The 19,136-nt window shown below is 32.4% G+C and overlaps 1 protein-coding gene across 5 annotated transcripts in view; it reads right to left on the reverse strand.

Moving 5' to 3' along the window:
• Nucleotides 1–1,083: 1,083 nt before the first annotated feature.
• SNX16 (sorting nexin 16) overlaps nucleotides 1,084–19,136 on the reverse strand; it is a 41,943-nt gene continuing 23,890 nt past the window's right edge. For 2 of the 5 annotated variants that reach the window (XM_025394264.1, XM_025394265.1), the window contains 4 exons: nucleotides 15,762–15,831; nucleotides 4,563–4,699; nucleotides 3,855–3,974; nucleotides 1,084–3,093 (listed from right to left, as the gene is read on the reverse strand). In XM_025394264.1, the coding sequence (XP_025250049.1) occupies nucleotides 2,997–3,093; nucleotides 3,855–3,974; nucleotides 4,563–4,699; nucleotides 15,762–15,831 (424 nt within the window). In that variant the 3' untranslated portion in view covers nucleotides 1,084–2,996. The remainder of the gene's footprint in view (nucleotides 3,094–3,854; nucleotides 3,975–4,562; nucleotides 4,700–15,761; nucleotides 15,832–19,136) is intronic. The other 3 variants (XM_025394262.1, XM_025394263.1, XR_003120814.1) reach the window with 3 other exon arrangements.

Below are 19,136 nucleotides of genomic sequence, written 5' to 3' on the forward strand. Positions count from 1 at the left end.
CCTGTCTCTACTAAAAATACAAAAATTAGTTGGACATGGTGATGTGTACCTGTAGTCCCAGTGACTTGGGAGGCTGAGACAGGAGAATTGTTTGAACCTGGGAGGCAGAGGCTGCAGTGAGCCAAGATTGTGCCACTGCACTCCAGCCTGGGCGACAGAGTGACTTCGTCTCAAAAAAAAAAAAAACCAACCAACCAAACAAACAAAAAAAACAAAGAAAAAAAACCCCACACTACCCCCACTGAAAATCAACTGTTTAGGAGAAGCACATATTTTGCTGAGATCAAGACCCAAGAGAACTTTCTCCTGTGGGTCTTCATAAAAGGCACACTATGTGATATATTTAATAGTAGCCATTAGCCTTAAAAACACGTCTTGAAAATATGTTTTGATGACTGTGTTTGCTATTAGGAGCCAACAGCATAGAAACAAAGTGTAATGCAGTAACAGTAATTCTATGAAGAGCCAAAATGGGGATCACATATGTAGCTCTCTGAAGATTTCCTAGAGGATGAAATTTAGATTCCTCTCTCTGCTAGTTGGGAATACAAACTTGTCTTATCATAATCTCCAAACTCATGTGTTTCTATAAGTAATAAAATCCATTTCAAAACCAAATTATTTTTTATATCTAAAGCCACTGTTCCCTTTTAATATCACAGACTGAAGTAGACTACATAATTTATCTAAGCATGGTTTTCTAAATAAATGTGCTGTAAATGGCTGATCTCAGTGTAGTAGATACATTTTAAAATGCTGTCTTATGGTTGTACTAACTATATGTAAACTTATTTTTAAAAGGTTAAGTTAAAAGATTGTCCACAAAAATGTTATGTTTCAGTTGCATTCAATTTTTAAAATTATTAATACAGGTTATGTTAAAGTGCATTGCAACTATTCACAAAGACTTTCAAAAAATGATCAGCAACATAAAGTGTAAACCTAAAAAGAAAATCAGACTCATTCCACATCTGTGAAATTCACCACTTAAATATAATTCAATTTACAATAATTGTAAAAGATAGGGAGAATATAGAAAATGGAGGGGGAAAACGGTATTCAACATATGAACAACACTGCTACTGTTGTAGTGAAAAAATAATTTATTAAATGAACATAATACTGGGAGTAAAATGCATTACAAAAGTAAAAAAAAGTAAATTATAAATATAAATAATAGTGGTTTACCTAATTAACAGATTTTTTTCTTCACCCTTGCAGAACTTTAAATACAATCTTCCAAAAAGCCAGATTGAAAAAGTGGGTGGTTCACTTTAGAACAGACAGGCAACACTATAATATCTAGAATTTGGCAAAGATCTGTTATATAAGATTCAGAATTGTACTGATTAAATGATTGTTCTTTTTAAGCCTTTTGCAAGTCCAGAATAATAATTTTAATAAATAAGCAGATCAACTTGTTATATTCATTTCTGTCTCTAAGGATAGCAAACATATTTCTAATATACGTTGTGAAAAATGTTCTGAGAGCATACCTGTGCACTTTGATAAAGACTAAAAATTTTTGGTTATTTGGTAAAAAGTTATCTCCTTTTTACTCCAAAGGTTAACAACAGCCATTGGATGTGTTGATATATGTCAGTAGAATTTTAAACAGCCACACCTTAATATATACATCAAGATACTGATAAACTTTTAGATAGTAAAGAAAAAAATGGAGGTTGTTATTCTACTTCTCCAGTAAGTTTCCCTCAGTTTTTAGAAAGCATACCGACTGGGATTGCAAAATGCCAGCATGATTACAATGCATATTAACAGCAATATGCAAAACAGTGAAAACAGAAAATAAATAACTTCACACTATAAAAATGAAACAAGGCACTTTCAATGACTGTACACGAAGCTGAAATAAACAAACATTTTTTCATAAAGCTGACTCATAGACTCTAGGAGACTTTTGTAGAAAGTGAAATAGTAAAGGCACTACATAATTCTTTCTCCTAACTCTACTTACTAAAGAAATCCACCAATTAAACTTGGCACAAAAGAGTTTAATGATCATAAAGTGCATCACTTGGCTAAATATATTAAAAAGAAAATCAGCCATAATACAGTATAATAACATCTTCACATATATAGAAATAAAAATGTAATGTCAGGAATCAAGCCAGTTAGGAACTTTGCAGTATATATGGCTTTTTATTTTTTTTGTATAAGCCCCTATTTATATAGAATCTATATTTTCAAAAGAATATGCCTTAACAAAAGGAGGTAGTATTCTGAAAGAGGCAAACTCACGAAATCTAGGTAGGTAGAGATAAAGATTATGTGGAAACTAAACAAATGCAACATATTAATAACCATGACACTTATTAAAGTATTTTGACATTAATGAATCAGCTTTTAAAATCAAGGCTTTCTTATCATGTTAGCTATATGATTACAGCTCTTTCAAGTAGTTTTCCTTTGGTACTAGAAAGTCATTTTTTTTTCTGAAGAGCATTAACATTTCAAATAAGCAAATTTTATTTAGAGATGGTAAACATGTAAACATTAAAAACTCAACTAAATTTTATCTTTACTATGATGGTCACTGATTTATACCATTAATGAAAATATGTCATGTCAGAGATATAAAGAAGAATATATCACCCAGATAGTAACATGCAATTAATTTCCATTTGATTAATATAATTGGTGATTTAACACACATACATATATACACAGTAGTTTGGAGCAATATATAGGCAAAACACCATAATAATTTATGCACAGTATTTAAGAATGTGGGCCTTGATAACAGAATTCCAACAAGTTTTTTTTTAGTGTATTAAATATAATTGGATAAAATTAAAAGCAGCAGTGAATATATTTCCTATCTCAATAACTTAAAAAAATTCTTTATGTAAACTTCATACATGTGCATTCTTGCTCTTTTCTATATGTTTTACAGTTCTTTTTTTCTTTTAAAATAGTATTTGCCACTCTTCTAAATTTGCTGAATAGTCTAAATGGAGGGAACCGCTTGTGATATATTAGTCTTCTTCAGCATCATATGCCACTTCTGCTACTTCTATCTCTGATACAGCATTTTCAGGTTCACTAAAACTTAAGCATGGTTTATTATCAGCTCTGCAAAAAAAAAAAAAAAAAAAAGCAACGTGTCAATGACAGGATTGGATGCATGCTATTATTTCATTTCACTATTACCTTTAAAAATCTTCTACCTTATAGAAAGAATATTTACGTATTTAGTGTAAAAGTATTTAATGTAAAAGAGTATTTAAACATTCAATCAGAAATTTAATATTTTTAAGTTGTCATTGCCAGGTAAGACCCTTGGAGATAGGTTTTAAACACTTTCAGCTCTCCAAACTACCATTTACCAATAAAAATCTACTTGGTAATTACCTTTATCAACATAAAATTGTTCTCAGAATTACAGTCGACCATTACCACTAAACTATTAACAATTCCCTTGGATTTGTATGCAATAAAAACTCTATGTGCTTTTAAATACATTACCTTTTCATCATTCCTATTAGGTAGGAAGGGTAGTTTGCTATTATAGTATCCTATTTTTTGAATGGAAAAAGGGTGATATTGAGGGACATTAAGGTAATCTGTCAATATTTTAAAAATTAATTAATTACCTGAGTCAGAGGCCAGTTAATGCAGACACAGCTCTAAAGTAAGTAATGAGAAAACTTACAGCCTGATGTCAAAGATACTTTTTTAGAAGAGCCTAAAATATCTCCAATCATTCTCTGCTTGCTTAGTAGATTCGTGATACAGTAACACTGAGTTCATAAAAAAATACTCTATAGAGTATCAGAATCACTTTCCTCCAATTATTCAAAGGATTAAGCTATCATAAACGAAATATTATGTACCTAGATTCTTCATCCAGGACATCCTGATCAACCTCAAGTGCAGAGGACTTCACCTTTAGGATCTGTTCACCTTCTGTTTCTGACACATCCAGTGATTCTTCAGGTTCTACAGACAATGTTCTAAAAGTATGTTATAGCAACAAGTTATTTTCTATGAACAAAACAGGCATATGTTTAATGTTGTGAATACATGTAGCTATCGCAGTCTTTAGCTGCTAAGGCTTAATGTAGTCACATAGCTAATAAACAGCTCACTCTGGAAGTCAACAGAGAAATTAGTAGCTGTGATTAATTTAAAATGACTTTAGCATCAATTCAAGATATGCTGATGAGATGGCAAACTAGAGCTTTCATATGTGAAAAGTTGGCATAAATGCCTAGAAACTAAAATATCACTTAAATAAAATAATGGTATTCCATTTAATAGTGATTATTTAATAATGATTTAACAACGATTAAAATGAATAATGTTTATCTTGTTGAACAGTTAGCAGCTTATTTTCCTGATGTTTCCCATCCTTCAATGTTCAAAATTTAGCAAAATTAAATTATGCTAAATAAAGTATACTTTTCCCAATGAAGTATGCCAAAAGCCTACAACTTTCAGAATCAGAAAATTCCTAAATCATATTAAAATATAAAGGGCATTTAGCCCAAAGTATTAAGGGTTGAATTAGTTAGAGTAGAAATGCAAGTATCACAACACACCTGATTCTGTTCTCTAAAGTGTCTATATGAAGTTGCTTCTCACTGAGCAGTTTCCTTAGTGATTCCATCTCCTTTTGTTTTTCAAGTAGTTCTTTCTGTAAGCGGTAGTTAGTCTCTTCTAAAGTTTCACAGAATGCCTTAAAAAAAACAACAAACAAAACTAAACACATGCAGAAAAAGAATACAATTCATTACAAATGCAGTATCTTTCTCAAGGGCATTATTGAAGAGTCAAAGAACACAGATAATCAAAATAAAGTATGAAACTCCAAATGATTTGTTCTCTACTCTCATCTTTTTAGGTCACTGGTATGTTAACTTTCTTAGCCCCATCCAGCAGGGGGACATAACTACAAGTTCTTTTTCTTAAGATTTATAGTAGTAAGCTAGTGTGCCTGAAGTGAGTATGTGATATCCCTTTAGTGTAGAACTGGGATAAAAAATAATCAGCAACTACTGTTTTAGTTTTTATTCTCCTTAATCTACTTTTGCCTAGTCATACATGATTACACTTAAAAAAATCAATTGTGGTTGATTCCATCTGTATTAGCTCAGTAGACATACTACTGTAACAGCATTTTGGTAATATTGACACTTGGGATGCAGTAACAGGATGGTGCAAGAAATGAGGGGTCAGGTACATTTTGGGAAGTGAGTGACAAAAAATGGTAGATTCAGGAATAAAGCAAAGAACCTAAAGAGCAAAGCCATTAATAAAAGTCACTCAACAACACAGGAATACATCAAGAAAGACTGTTTGTTTCAATCTGGTCTCTAGGTGGGCAAGGTAAAGTCTCTCCTGAAGAATCTAATCTAAACAGCCTCGTACGGATTTTGGGAAAAATAATGTATCCCAAGGAAGACAAATAAAAACAAATACATACATAAATACAGGATACTGAAATTGCAAATACCAAAATCAAATAGAAGATCTCTAAAACACCAGGAAGACAAACCAGTTTACTATAAAATTGTAGGACAGTAGGGGACTGAGAATAGATGTCATAAAACAGTCTATGTCAAAGGCAGTGGAAAACACTTTAAAGCACTGAGTAAAATAACTATCAAGGTAGAATTCTACACTCAGTTAAATCACACTTCAGGAATGAGAACAAAATTAAAAGACATTTGAACATCAAAGATCTAAACATTACCAATACACATTCACTGAAAGAACTATTAAATTACATACTTTAAGACGAAGTTAACTGAATCCCAAAGGAAAGAGAAAGATGAAAGTAGGAATGGTGAGGAATGAAAGTGGCAAACACTCAGGTAAATCAAAAGAAACACTGTGTGAAATGATAATGATGGCCAACTTTGAGGAGGGCTGTAAACAATCTGTTTCCAAAATATGAGAACATATGACCATTAAATAAAAGACAATGACTACAGAACTTAAAAACCAAGAGCAGAGAACAAAGAGAAAAACTCATTAAATAACATGAAAGGAAAGAAAGAAGGAAAAAAGCATTTTATAAAGCAGAATAAAAAGCACAATAGAAATAAATACAAATATATTGGTAATTACCATATATAAAATAAACTCAAAACTTAACAGATTTTTCAGATTGTATTAAAAAAACTATGATGTTTAAAACAGACATATTTAAAATACAAAAGTAGAAACATACTTATCAGGCAACAGACAAATGTTAGCCTTTTCTCCCCTACCAAAAGTTGTAGTTTTCTTAATATCTGACAGAATGCAGTTCAAGATGATAAACATTATTAGGCACAAAGAGTCTCTATCTAATAATAAGAGTAATAATTCACCAGGAATATTTTAAATGCATAATTACAAGAAATTGAACAAATCCACACCATAAGGGGTAAATTTGACATAACTCTTGGCAATTAATGGATTAAACAAAAAAAGAGTTAAGATTAAAAAAATTTAACAATACAAATTAGTAAGTTTGATCTGATGAATATATATTGAACTCAGAGTCTAACAATTAAGAAAGAAATACATATTCTTTTGAGGCACACATGGAAAATTTAGAAAATTTATCACATATATGCAGATCCCAAAGACTGCAGAACACTGTCAACAATAACCAAGAACTGGTGTCAGAGAGAACATAATCTCTGAAAAAAATGCAAATAGACTAAAAAACAGTCAATAATGTATGAAAAAAAAGTTTGAAAAATTAAAGAGAATTCTAAATTTATGGAGCAAACAAGATATTAGAAGGAACAATATAAGATATGAATGATAATGAAAATATTGAGACTTGTGAGATGCAATTTGACTGTTATATAAAAGAACTGTATAATACTAGAAACAACTGAGAAAGCATCCAATTCAAGAAGTCAAAGAACATACTAAAACCAAGTATAAGAAAGGAATTAAGAGAGAGGAAAATAATTTAATCAAGAGAATCAAAAAGGCAAAAAGTGGTTCTTTGAGAAGACTATTAAAATACACCCAACCCAGGGAAAAAAGACCAGTGGAAACAATAGTGAGATTGAAAGTGGATATATAACTAAAGATAGCTTAAGAGATTTTAAAAAGTCATGTGATACTACTAAGAACAACAGTCTCACGGTGGCTCATGCCTGTAACCCCAGCACTTTGGGAGGCTGAGGTGGGCGGATCACAAGGTCAGGTGATCAAGACCATCCCGGCTAACACAGTGAAACCCCGTCTCTACTAAAAAATACAATAAAATTAGCTGGGCATGGTGGCTGGCGCCTGTAGTCCCAGCTCCTCAGGAGGCTGAGGCAGGAGAATGGCGTGAACCCGGGAGGCGGAGCTTGCAGTGAGCAGAGATGGCGCCACTGCACTCCAGCCTGGCGACAGAGCGAGACTCCATCTCAAAAAAGAAAAAAAAAAAAAGAAAAAAAATGTATTTTAAAATCTAAACAAAATGGTCAATTTCTAGAAAAATACAAATTTTCAAAACTGAAACTCCCGCCCCCAAATAATCTGAATACACTACAGACATTAAAGAAACAGAATCAGTTGTTAAAAGTCTACTGTAAGACAAACTAAAGAAAATATCAAATCCAGATTGTTTTACAGGTGAATTCTAACAAACATTTAGGGAACAATCAATACGCATTTATTCAAATAGTTCTGGATAACAGAAAAAGAGGGACTATTCCTTATTTTATAAAACTGGTATAATTTTGATGCCAGACCCAACAAAGGGTAGTAACAGAAACAAATATTATATATGCCAAAATTCTAAATAAAATCATTACAATTCAAATCCAGTAATTTAAAAAATGCTGAATTTGAGTTAATCTCATAAATGTTTTATCATCTGAAAATCTATGAATGTAATTTACTACACCAATAAAAAAAAAACCCATATGATCATCTATACAGATGCAAGTGAAAGCATTCACACAGACACACGCATACACACACACACACACACACACACACCCTACAACCTCTTAACTAGAAATAGAACTTCTTTAATCTAAAAACAACAAACATGATAAACAAATCAACATAACTCACAACTACCACTAGCCAATAGAAAACACCATATCCAACAGCAAAATACAAGATCATTTTCATTAAAGTTAGGATGAGAGGAAAAGGATGTCCACCATAATGGCTTCAATTAACGTTGAAAGAACCTATCTAGCAAAATAATACAGAAAAATGAAATGAAAGATATTAAGTATTAGGAAAAAATACATTGTTAATATTGCAGGGGATATGATTACCTATATGGAAAATCCAAACAGATCTATAAACTAATGAGAGAATGAGACATACAAAATAGATATATAAAAATCAATAATAAAACCAATGGCTTACAATGCAATAAAAATACCAATTATTTCATCAACAAAAATGATGAGAAATCATATGACTTTCCCTAGAAGTTTAAGAAAAAAAGTAAACTTTTATTGAAGAACTTAAAAAAAACCTTCTATATGCAAAGATCTATTAATAAGAGGATCCAATACTATAAAGATACTCTTCAAAATTAATAAATAAATGAATTAAAATTCCAAACAAAATGGCAATAGGGTTTTTTCATGGAACTCACGAAGTTGTTCTAAAATTCATATGGAAAAGTGAATAACCAACTTGGAAGAATAAGGGCACCCTTGTTCTGCCAGTTAATAGGATTATTTAATTATAGTACTTAACACAATATAGTACTAGCAGAGGGATGAGACTACTAAAAATGAACTGAGTGGCCAGGCATGGTGGCTCATGCCTGTAATCCCAGCACTTTGGGAGGCTGAGGCAGGCAGATCACCTGAGGTCAGGAGTTCAAGGCCAGCCTGGCCAACATGAAGAAACTCCCCCTCTACTAAAAATACAAAAATTAGCTGGGGGTGGTGGTGCACGCCTGTAATCGCAGCTACTCAGGAGGCTGAGGCAGGAGAATCACTGGAATCTGAGAGGCAGAGGTTGCAGTGAGCCAAGATGGTGCCACTGCACTCCAGCCTGGGTGACAGTGAGAGACTCTGTCTCAAAAAAAAAAGTGGCAGAAGATTTTAATTAGGAAACAAAGCTCAGTTGGAGAGGAGAGCCAGAGAAGTAACAGGGAAGCTGCAGGTTGCAACAAATTTGTGAACTCAGCCAAGCACAGTGGTGGCAGGGCCTAGCTGCTACAAAGAAGACATGTTTTAGACAAATACTCATGTGCATGGGCAAAAAACTGGACGACTGTATTTCTTACTAATTGTATAACAGGTTATTTTAGTTTCTGTTCTGTAGAAAGTGTAAAGCATTCCAACAAAGGGTTTTAAAGTATATATATATATATATATATATATTTTGCATCCAGGCTGTTGATTGCTAAATGTAATAGTCTGACTGTAACGCTGAATAAATGTCTTTTTTTTTTTAATGTGCTGTGTAAGGTTAGTCTACTCTGAAGCCACCCTGGTAAATTTCCCCAACAGTGTGAAGTTAGATTTCCTTCAGAGTCATGACAGGTTCCATTTGGAATTTATACACAACCTGCTTGGGTGGAGAAGTCATTGTCTTCAGAAACCTTGTTGTAGTTAAACTGATGGTTACTGTTGTGACCTGAAGTTCACCATTAAAAGGGATTATCCAAGCAAAATCGTGGAATTATTGGTTATAAAAATGATTGTTGGCACATCCTATGCAATATATCTAAATTGAATAACGGTACCAGATAAAATTATAGATGGGAATGAAGCTTGTGTATCATCCATTATTAGGTGTAATCAATAAATGATTTAATTCCCTTAAAAAAAAAAAAAAAGACCTAAGTGTGAAAAGCAAAAGTTTACACTCATGAGGAGGAAATTTAGGAGAAATATTTTTATGTGCTGGTGTGTAGGGAACAACAGGAGCCATAGAAAATGTGACAAAGAATGTGGAGCAGGAAATTTACAGAAGTCTCAAACAGCTACTATGGAAGATGCCAGAGCTGGCTGGTAATCAAGAAAATTAGGCTAAAATAACAATAAGATACTATTTTATACCCATCAGACTGACAAAAATTAAAAGATTGACAAATTGTATTTGTGGTGATATAGAGCAAAAGGAAAATATATTGCTGGTAAAAGTACAAACTGCTATAACCAATGCACTCTTTAGCATATGCAGTGAAGCTGAAGAGGAGAATATCTAACAATGAAACAATTGTATTCCTAGGAAAGTACCTTATATAAGTCCTTGGGTTTCTTCCAAGATTAACATCCATCCCTATGAGGGAGGTATCTTAGGAAAGATGTATATAGAAATGGAAACTGTCCTTAGAATAATCATTGGAAGGCTATATTGATATAAATTTCCTTCTGGGATAGAGATCAAACAGTTCCATTAGGACTGGAAAATCTGCTAACAAGTGATTCTAAGAAAACAACTTAATTACATATTACAATTCTCACTGCATTTTTAATCTGCTTTTCTGGGTTTCTCACACTTAGGAACAAGAAAATTAAGTTCTTAACCTGTAGCATAACTGAAGATCAAAATTTAGGTAGAGGATAGATGGCTTAAGAATTCTGCTTTATTTGTACTTATAATTCATATAAAATATTAAAAATTATAATTTTTAAAAATTATAATCTATTCATTAATGCTAATACAGTAAGACCTCATTTCTTCCAATTATATTATCTCCATACAAGTAATATATTTGAATTTTCCCAAAAAAAGGTAGACTAATTTATATCCCTAACCTTAATTCCCTCTTTTAGTACAAGTATATGAGGGGTAGAAATGACTACTTTAAATAGAGAACAGAGAAAAGTAGGTTAAAGATTTGCTGAACTGAGTATCCTTTGAATAAGTTTAATTTTACACTCCAAGAAATGTGGGTTAATAAGTCATTTTGGGATTTTTCTTAAAATGAGAGGCTGCTTAAGTAAGTCTGCAGACAAAAGAGATATATATCTCATTAGGTTACTATAGATTTTACTTTGAAGCAGAGGAGCAAGCACAGAATTTTTTCATTCACTGTTCAAACAAACACATATTTTCAAATACACCTGTAGGAAATGCATTTATTTTAGAGAAAGAGTCTAGAAGATACATTCCACATTACTCTGTTGAGTATATAAACTTAATATTGCCTTGATGATTTATTTAAATCAGTGGTTCTACACCAGGAGTGATTTTAAACTCAGAAGACACTTGGTAACGTCTGGAGACATTTTTACTTGTCATGAGTGGGTATGCTATTGGTGTCTAATATGCAGAGGCCAAGGATGCTGCTAAATATTTTCAATGCACAGGTCAGGCTGTGCCCTAGCCATGGCCACCAAAAAGTTATCCAGCTCTAAATGCCAGTATCATGGATGAGAAATCCTAACTCAAATCAGTTGGGATTCCACTCTTCCCCTGCCCATTATGATACTTGACACTTACTAACTAGCATATATTTTGAACTAAGAACACTAAAAAGATATTCAAATTATTATTATTTTTGTAAAAGGGCTAATTTAAAAATTAAAAATGAACTAAAGGCTGTCTTGCAAGAAGAAAGAATACTATACTTTAAAGGAATAAAAATCCTGGAATCCTTGAGCTGGAAAGGAGTGATAAACACTTAGCTTCGTTAGCCCAATGTTCACTTAAAATATAAGTCAATTTTCTAAACAGATTCTGAATTGAAGTGACAAAATGGTAGCCAAAAGGCTGAATGAAACCTAGAAGCAATGATCTAGCCAGGATTTAACAGGGAGTTCTGGAAAATGATATATCTATGGGGCCTTGATAAGCTCTCCACAGATCCTGGGACCACATATCCTAGGACAACAGAGCCCATATACGTGTATAGAAGAGGAGATGGGAGAGGATTCAGCAGAAACTAAAATCTATGGCATATCTGAAAATGACCTTAAACCTTAAATGCACTCCTTAGACTATATACAGATCCATTACCAGAGTGTAAAAATCTTACTAGTTCAAGGTGTATAAGCAAAATTTATGACCAACTGTTGACTGAACATTAAGCTATGCAGAAACACAAGAAAGCCAGGCTTAAAAATAAAATGAGGGAAAAAACACTGAGAAAATACAACAGTGACCATACATTGCTGAGGAGACAAATTTCACAGATTTAGTCTAGTCAAGTTACTAAACGGACAGACAAAATAATAACAACCACTATAAGAGGCAGAAATCAGAGTCAAGAGTTACTAGAGTATATCACCGAAAACATCTTGTATTCAAAAAAAATGTATAAAACACTCAAAGAAACAAGGTCAATCTAAGCATACTCAGGAAAAAAGGTAGTCAGTTGAAGCCATCTCTAAATGGTCCCAAATGTTAGGCATATCAGGCAGTGATTTTTAATGCAACCATTATATACAGGAAATACACTAGAAAAAATTGAATTAATGATAAAGATAATGATAATGACTCAACAAATAGAAAAATCTCAATAAACAGGAAGAACAGTTAAAAAATAAGCAATTGAGAATTCTGGAGTTGAAAAGCACAGTAACTGAAAAACTAACAAGAGGGGCTCAACAGGAGATTTAATATGACCAAAAAATAAATCTGTGAATCTGAAGATCAATAGAAATTTTCCAATCTGAAGATCAGAGAAAAAAGCAATTGGAGAAAAATGAACACCCCTTCAGAGACATTTTGCACAACATAGGGTGTACAAATATACAAGTAATGAGAGTCCTAGAAGGAGAAGGGAGAGAAAAAGGGAGTGAAAAAGTATTTGAAGAAATAATGGCTAACAAATTCCAAAGTTTGATAAAAAAACATTAATCTGCCAAGTCCAAAAAGCTCAATGAAGCCAAAGTATGAGAAACAGAAAGAGATCCACATCCCAATACATCATAATCAAACTGCTGAAAGTCAAACAAACAGAATATCTTGAAAGCAGCAAGGGCAAAACGGCTCATCATGCACATGGAAACAATATAATTAAAGGTTGATTTTTTTTTTCTCAGAAATAATAAAGGCCAGAAGGCAGTGGAATGACACATTCAAAGGGCTGGAAGAAAAAAATCTGTCAGTAAAACTATCTTTCAAAAATGATCATTTCCAGATAAACAAAGACTGGGAATTTGTTGCTAGCAGACCTGTCTTACAAGAAAACACTAAAGGAAGATTATGAGACTGAAAGGAAGTGATACCAGATGATCACATCAACCTACAGGAACAAATGAAGAGGGCCAGAAATAGTAAACATGTGGATTAAATAAAATAATCTATGAAATATATTTTCCCATTTCTTAAGTTCTTTAAAGCACAAAAGATTGTATAAAGAAATAATTATTGCACTGTATTGTTAGGTTTATAAGATATACGTAAACTAGATAACAATAGCAACACAAAGAAAGAGGGAGGAAATGGAGATATATTGGAGCCAAGTTTATATTTCACTGAAATATAATACCTTGAGCAGTCACTGAAAAATAAGAAAAAGTAAAAAATTCTATAGAAGAATCAAAATGGCATACTAAAAATTATTTTACACAAGAAAAAAGGAGGAACAGGATGGAGACAGAGAAACAGAAAACAAATTGCAAAATGGCAGATGTAAAAGACAGATGTCAGAAAGAATAAAAGATCAAGACCCAATTACACGCTATGTAGAAGGGATGGATCTCGAGTTGAAAGATACAAACAGACTGAAAGTAAAAGAATGGGAAAAGATATGCAAACAGTAACGATAATACAGTTGCAGTAAACAAGACAGTATCATACTGGCACAGGGATAGGAAAAAAGATCAATAGAGAGAACTAAGAGTCTAGAAACAAACCCTTCTTTTCATGGTCATTTGATTTCTGACAGAAGTGTCAACATAATTAAACAAAAGGAACTAAAAAAAAATTAAGATACATATAGGAACTTAAGTCCCTTACTTAACACCTTATAAAAAAATTAACCCAAAACAGACCATAAACCTAACTGTAAGAGCTAAAATATAAAATTAAAAAAATATGAGAAAATATTTGTAATGTTGGGTTAGGCAAAGAGTTTTTATAATACAATAGTAAAAGCATAAGCCATTTTAAAAAGTGATAAAATAAACTTCATTAAAATTAAAAACTTTTGCACTTCAAAGAATGCCATTAAGAGGATGAAAAGACACCTACAGACTGGAAGAAAATATCTACAAATTGTATCTCTGATAAAGGATTAATATCTAAAGTAAAGATTTTATAACTGAATAAGATAAACAGTTCAAGTTTTAAAAAAATGGGCAAGACGTGAACAGACATTTCATTGAAGAAAACATGAATGGCTAAAAAGCATGTGACATGATGATCAATATCAAAAAATCATTAGAAACATGAAAATTAAAGCTATAATGAAATATCAATACCTATCCAAGAGAATGGCTATAATCCAAAAGACAGATAATATCAAATGTTTGTGAGGACATAGAAAAACTGGAACTCTCGTACAGTACAAGTGAGAATGTAAACAGGACCTTTCAAAAACTTTATTGGTTTCTTTAAAAAGTTAAACTTGTTACATGATCAAACACTTCTACTCTCAGGGAAGTAGAATTTCTCAGTCCATGAGAAATAAAAACATATGTTCATACAGAACATTATATGAAATTGTTCATAGCATTACTCATATCACAAAACTGGAAACAATCTAAGTATCCCTCAACGGGTGACTGGATAAACAAAATCTGGTATATGCAAACAATGAAAAATCATTTAGTAATGAAGTAATTATAGAGGATAACATGGAATACCCTAAAAAGCATGCTAAGTGAAATAAATCAGGTGTAAAACATTATAATACTATATATAAGGCAGACTGTATATATAAAAGTTATGTATATGGTAAACTAATACACATATACAAACACACATTGTATGATTTTATTTATATGAAATATCCAGAAAGGGCAAATGTAGAGAATGAAAGCAGATCAGTGGTTGCCTTGGGCTGGAACTGCAGACTGATTGCAAAATGGCTTATAGGAATTCTTTTTGAGGTGATGAAAGTATTCTAAAATTGGGTTACAGTGATGATGGTGTTAACTGCTCTATAAATTTACTAAAAAGTATTAAATTGTACCTTTTCAGTAGAATAGCAAACAACAAATTAGTGAATACTATAGATGAAAATCTTACTCCAATAAAGCTGTTTTAAAAAAGGCCATAGCATTCAATCTAACACAAAGAACTGACTCAGCTTGAATGAAAAACATCACAAACCTACCAATTAAATCTGTTCCATTTAAATACCATTAAACATTTGGGGAAAAAACTTGCACAAAATCCTAGGTAATCTACTATTACCAAATCTGTTTTGTGAATCTAGGCTACTGCTTCAAGAAATAGGACACTTTAACACGTCAATTAATGTAATTTGAGAAGCATCAGGCATGAGCTAAACCGATAACAAGACAATCACTCCTACCCCTGAAGTTTTAAACTTGATTTTAGCTGTAGGTTCCTTATTTTGACACTCAAATGGAAGAAAACTCAGTTTGCACATAGTATTATTAAATATAAAAAGGTTCCCCAAATCATTTTATTTTGAAACAGTAAAAATAAATAAAGGGGGATTTAATTTTAGAGCTTTATTGACTATATGACATGTATGAATTTTTACTTTTTCCTTGAACTAAGTCTATGTATTTCAATGAAAGAAACCTTTGACTCAAACATTGAAAGCTTTCTGTGCAAAACTACCATAGCCTGAAATTATAATATTTTGCTGTTTGCTATTCCATTCAAGAAACAATGTAGTTATTGTACTGTATTATTTGTTCCTCTTTTCATGTGCTATATAATACAGCACTTACCCTGCTTTCTTCTAGGCTATCAAATGGACCCGGTGGATCATCCAAACAAAGAAATTCTCTCACTGCAAGGCTTTTCAAAGGAAAAAAAAATTATCTGAAGTACAAGTAAGTTTGCAAAAGACAGCAAAAAGCAAAAGTTACTTTGAAGCAATACAGTGTTTTAAACAAGTTGGTTATGTGCTTTCATACAAGTAACTAAATATAAATATAAAACTATAGAAGATGCAAAGATCTTAAGGTGTTTTCTAAGATCTTAGAACATAAATATCACAAATTTATTGTTACATACAAACTATAGGACATAAAACATACTTCACAATAATGGTTCAAGAGACCAACATAGTGAATAGCCTCTTTATGATTTTTCAAAGAAATATCAGTCTGAACTAGTCTAACAGTCATTATCCTTTTACGAATAAATGCAATTTCTAATTTATACCTCACTTGTTTTTGTTTCAGTAGATGCTTCTAAAGTGACTGAAAAGCATTTATTCTTAAACAAGTTAAAGACTGACCTTGCTATCATGTTTATTATATTAATTTCCTTATTTTCCCTAGATAGTTCGAGAGAAAAAATTCTAACCATCCTATCTCTAAATGACCACAAATTTTAAAATTATTATTAAAAAATAATGATATTGTTATGCTTATACTTTGCTATTATCAGAGAAACAGGTTAAGGAGGTAGATAACCAAACTTCCTTATACTAAAAATGCTTCCCTGCCTTTCTAAAAAGCAATTCTGGACTGAGACACAATTCTATGTACATATCAAAATATAAATGTGGATCCTTATTTTAGATTTGCAAAATAAAATCTTTACAAATTTCCTTTCACAAAGGTTTTTTTTTTTTTTTTTTTTTTATTCTTAGACCAAGTCTCGCACTGTTGCCCAGGCTGAAGTCTGGAGTGCGGTGATGGGATCTCGGCTCACTGCAACCTCTGCCTCCTGGGTTCAAGCGACTCTCCTGTGTCAACCAGCCTTCCAAGTAGCTGGGATTACAGGCTCCCATCACCACGCCCAGCTAATTTTTGTATTTTTAGTAGAGACAGGGTTTCTCCATATTGGCCAGGCTGGTCTCCAACTCCTGACCTTGGGTGATCCGCCCGCCTCCGCTTCCCAAAGGGCTGGGGTTATAGACACAAGCCACTGTGCCCAGCCAGGATTTCTTGATATACTACACAGGGGATGTCAACTTATCCTGAAAAGGGAATGGGGCTTTTGGGATCAGATTAGGCCAGACAGTTTGATGATGTCAGGAGGTGTCCATGAAGAGATAAATGGAATTTTACATATCCTATTGTATTTAATATGCTCACGTATTCAACTGCATTTAATTTTCACAACAATCATGTAAGATTCGATAAGTATTGGATCTCCATTTCACAAATGATACCAAATTTCAGAGAGGTGAAATTATTTGCCTATTGTCAAAAAGTGCAGGTGGTAGAGCTGTACCTTCAATCTGTTCCCTGAGTGTGAATATGTGTCCTTTTCTACCTTTAAATTCTTTTGTTTTATGCTTTGGTTCATTTGGATTCTCCTTGCTGGACACTTCTCTCTGAAAATATTCGATTTATCTGCATCCCTCTCTAGTCATGGCCTCTAGTAGAACACTGCAGTTGGTCTGATAGCACAGAGTAGAACAAGGTCTTCTGATGTAGATATTATACTTCTATCCACCCATTATTTATACTGGGGCACCTGCTATTACATACAAATGACTCCTAAGAAATCAATTGATCTGGGATTGAGAGGTCAAATTTGTATGAAACCCTGAGGAAATAGCACTTAAGACTGAAAGCAAACTGCTAAGAAACATATGGAAAGGTCCTGTTTAATACTTTCAGTATATGACAAATGTGAGACATTATTTTCTTACAGTTTTATATCCAAATTCCCTCATGCTTTAATGTTATTTTTATGTTTACAAATTACTCTATTGGACTGCTGCTGCTAGGAAAGAAAAAGTGGGTAAAGGAGTACACATATATGCCTTTTTATATCTTTGGTTTACAGTAGAAATTTAGCCAAGATCGACAGTGAATGTTGACCATGTATCCAGCTGGAGAAATCTGTTTTTGGAGTGGTTATTCTGTTTCATTCACCTTCCCTAAAAATCTTTACAATGTATGGCTCACTAGAGTTCTACTTAAACGAAATCCAATGGATTCTCTAAGTTTTTATCCATATAGTTCCAAGGTTATAGTCTATGCTTTACTTTCTTTAATCAGTAGCAGAATACAATTTGAAACTGGCTTTGCAACTTTAATTTACATAAAACCTTTTCAGTGGTTCATTACATTTCCTCTGCTTCAGCAAGACTCAGTCAGAAAAGGAAGTAGTCAATACCCTCAAACTCTATTTTCTATCTAAGGAGAGGACACACAAGAATCTCTGGAAGATGGTAGTATTTGAGAAAACAATTCCTTTCTTCTTAGAAATTCTGATACATTTTTCCCCCTAGGAAAGGAAACCCTCATCCTTGCTTGAGAATCACTGACTACATAACTTTACTTAGATCCAGTGAATATTTATTGACTGTCTATGTGTGCCATTATTCCTTTTATTACCTGGAATACATTTTTACTGTGTTTGGGAAAACTATTTTAAAATTGGGATCAGGTGTTGACTTAAATTTACTAAAGGTAGATAAGGAAACCACCTATGGTATCCCTCAGCATTGTTTTAATTATCAGAACAAATCTGTATTGTAAATTCACCTCTTTCTTTGAGTCTCTTGAAGTTTTTTTTTTAAAGAGTTTTACTGTATTTTCAAATTATGCTCTTAAGAACAACATATTTGACTTTATTGCAAATTTTATAACTATCTGTAATTTAATTTCTATCAAACTAACATTTTGTACAAAAACCATCCAACCAACCTTGGTAATGTGTGGATTCTCATGAGATAGCATTATGTGAACTACTGTATAGATAACTGAATTCTTCTTTCATTTTATATAAATACTAAGATTAACTTCTCTGAATATCTTAAATTTTCTTTTTTTAAATTAAAAAATATAAAAACAACTTAGAGACATTAATGATTACATTTCCTGTGAAAAGATAGTTCAGGTTGCAAATGTACAAAAATTATCTTTAAGTATTCTTGTTCAAGTAGACAATTATTGAATTTTAAGTAGAAGAGACCTAACTTGTCATCTAATCAAACATATTCCATTTAATAATTCCCTCTTTGATACCACTGATAGTTATTTACTCTCTTCAAATAGTTAAGATAAAGAGAAATCTACTTTTTCAAAAGGCAGAACATTTTTATATTGGACAGCTTGAAATGACGGTAACTTTTTAAAATCTGAGCTGATAGTGCCTTCCTCTAATTTCTTGCCATTATTCTTATTTCATATGTT

This window comes from Theropithecus gelada, chromosome 8, assembly GCF_003255815.1.
Source record: "Theropithecus gelada isolate Dixy chromosome 8, Tgel_1.0, whole genome shotgun sequence".
Classification (NCBI taxonomy): Eukaryota; Metazoa; Chordata; class Mammalia; order Primates; family Cercopithecidae; genus Theropithecus; species Theropithecus gelada.